Source organism: Trachymyrmex cornetzi, unplaced genomic scaffold (assembly GCF_001594075.2).
Source record: "Trachymyrmex cornetzi isolate Tcor2-1 unplaced genomic scaffold, Tcor1.1 scaffold1559, whole genome shotgun sequence".
NCBI lineage: Eukaryota > Metazoa > Arthropoda > Insecta > Hymenoptera > Formicidae > Trachymyrmex > Trachymyrmex cornetzi.
This window is the reverse complement of record NW_017296156.1, coordinates 184,607-186,308: the sequence shown is the minus strand read 5'-3', so window position 1 is coordinate 186,308 and position 1,702 is coordinate 184,607. Positions and strand designations below refer to the sequence as shown.

The 1,702-nt window shown below is 33.5% G+C and overlaps 1 protein-coding gene across 2 annotated transcripts in view; it reads right to left on the bottom strand.

The window, feature by feature from the left end:
- SdhB (Succinate dehydrogenase, subunit B (iron-sulfur)) overlaps window positions 1-1,702 on the bottom strand; it is a 15,984-nt gene that overhangs the window by 12,694 nt on the left and 1,588 nt on the right. For both annotated transcript variants that reach the window (XM_018503145.1, XM_018503144.1), the window contains exon 3: window positions 754-890. In XM_018503145.1, coding sequence (XP_018358647.1) covers window positions 754-887 — 134 coding nt within the window. In that variant the 5' untranslated portion in view covers window positions 888-890. The remainder of the gene's footprint in view (window positions 1-753; window positions 891-1,702) is intronic.

Genomic DNA, 1,702 nt, shown 5'->3' with positions numbered 1-1,702 from the left:
AAAAACATGCGAGCAAATAATTCTGTGGAGGTAGAAAAGGGACTTGAAGTAGCGCTGCGCGGCCGTGTAGGTTCTCGCTGCGCGACCGCTAGTATTGTTTTAATATTAAAAGTATTGAATTTCCAAATTTTATTTACGCTATCTTCGAGCAAATAAAAAGCAAAAAAATCTGGTGTGCTTAATTTCTTTGTAGCACCACGGGATCTATTTTTTTCAGTATGGGGGTGGTCCAGCTTAATATTAACCTGGACCCCCCCGTTTTATTTTTTTATTCCCACTAAACCGCTGGAGCAAAAAAATTTTTTTTTCAGCAAATAATTAGCAAATAAAGAGCACTAAATTTTTTACCTATCGCGATTTTGATTTTCGATGGTGGGGGGTCCAGGTTAATGGGGGTCAAACTTATGGAGAGTATTGCATACTCATTAAAAAAAATTTGATTTATTTATTATTTTCCATGGCTTGGAAGTTGAATAATATTATAATGAATTATAATAAATTATGTAACATTGTGTGCTGGTAAATTTTTCAACAGATTGTTATAAAAATAGACACACAAGTTTTTTTTGTGTTCAACAAATGTGTTGCTGCCAATTTCAATTCTTTAATCTTTTTTCATCTACTTCCTATGATACATTTGTTAAGCGTATATTGCAGGCGTAAAGTGAGTTTTAAAGTAATAAATTTACAAGTGGACCTATTTAGTGCTAGATCTTATTCAGCTCAAGTACCTTATATGCCTGGTAGAAATACCTGATACACGCCAGCGTGTTCGTTCCTCCGATATTCATAGCACAAGATCCACAGATACCTTCACGACAGGAACGACGGAATGTTAATGTTGGATCCATCTCATTTTTAATCTTAATTAGTGCATCCAATACCATTGGTTATATATTGATTTTTTTAACCTGAAACTTTCAAATATCTCGAAAAATAAGCACACAGAAAAAATGTTAAGAATCAATATTTCATCATTCCGAGGGTGACATACACTGATGTTAAAATCAGCCTCCCCACCCCATCCCCTGAGCGGTGAGGGGGGCAAGTTTGAAATCTTAAATGGAAACCCCTATTTTTTATTGCATATTCGGAATCTTTGGCTAAGGCCCTGCGCACAATGGAGGAAATATTAGGAACAGGAATAGATATTAAGATTTCAACCTATCAGAAACCATCTATTCCGATGCAACTGGTATCTGATAGGTTAAAATTTTACACATACGATTTGTCTGAAACATTTTTCTCGATTCATGATAGATGGCGCTGTAATCGACGAAATTCAATTTCTTTGATTTCTCTTACTGAGAACCCATGCTTACTTTTTTTTGCTTACGATTCTGCAATACATTAACAATAAAAATACCACGTTTTCGTTGTTAATACTCGAAATTAGTCTTAAAACTTCTCATTATTTTTAATTACTCATTAATTACTTCTCAAGAAACTACTTTTAACGTAACCCAGAACAACAACGTAGGTGTAGCAGTTTTCTGTTCCCTTTTTTAAATTTTTTTAATTAGGCTGATTTATTGCAGATATCTATTTATTGCAGATAAATATTTATCTGCAATAAATAGATATCTGCAATAAATCAGCCTAATTTAAAAAATTTAAAGAAGGGAACAGAAAACTGCTACGTCGTTGTTCCAGGGTTACGCTAAAAGTAGTTTCTTGAGAAGTAATTAATGAGTAATTAAAA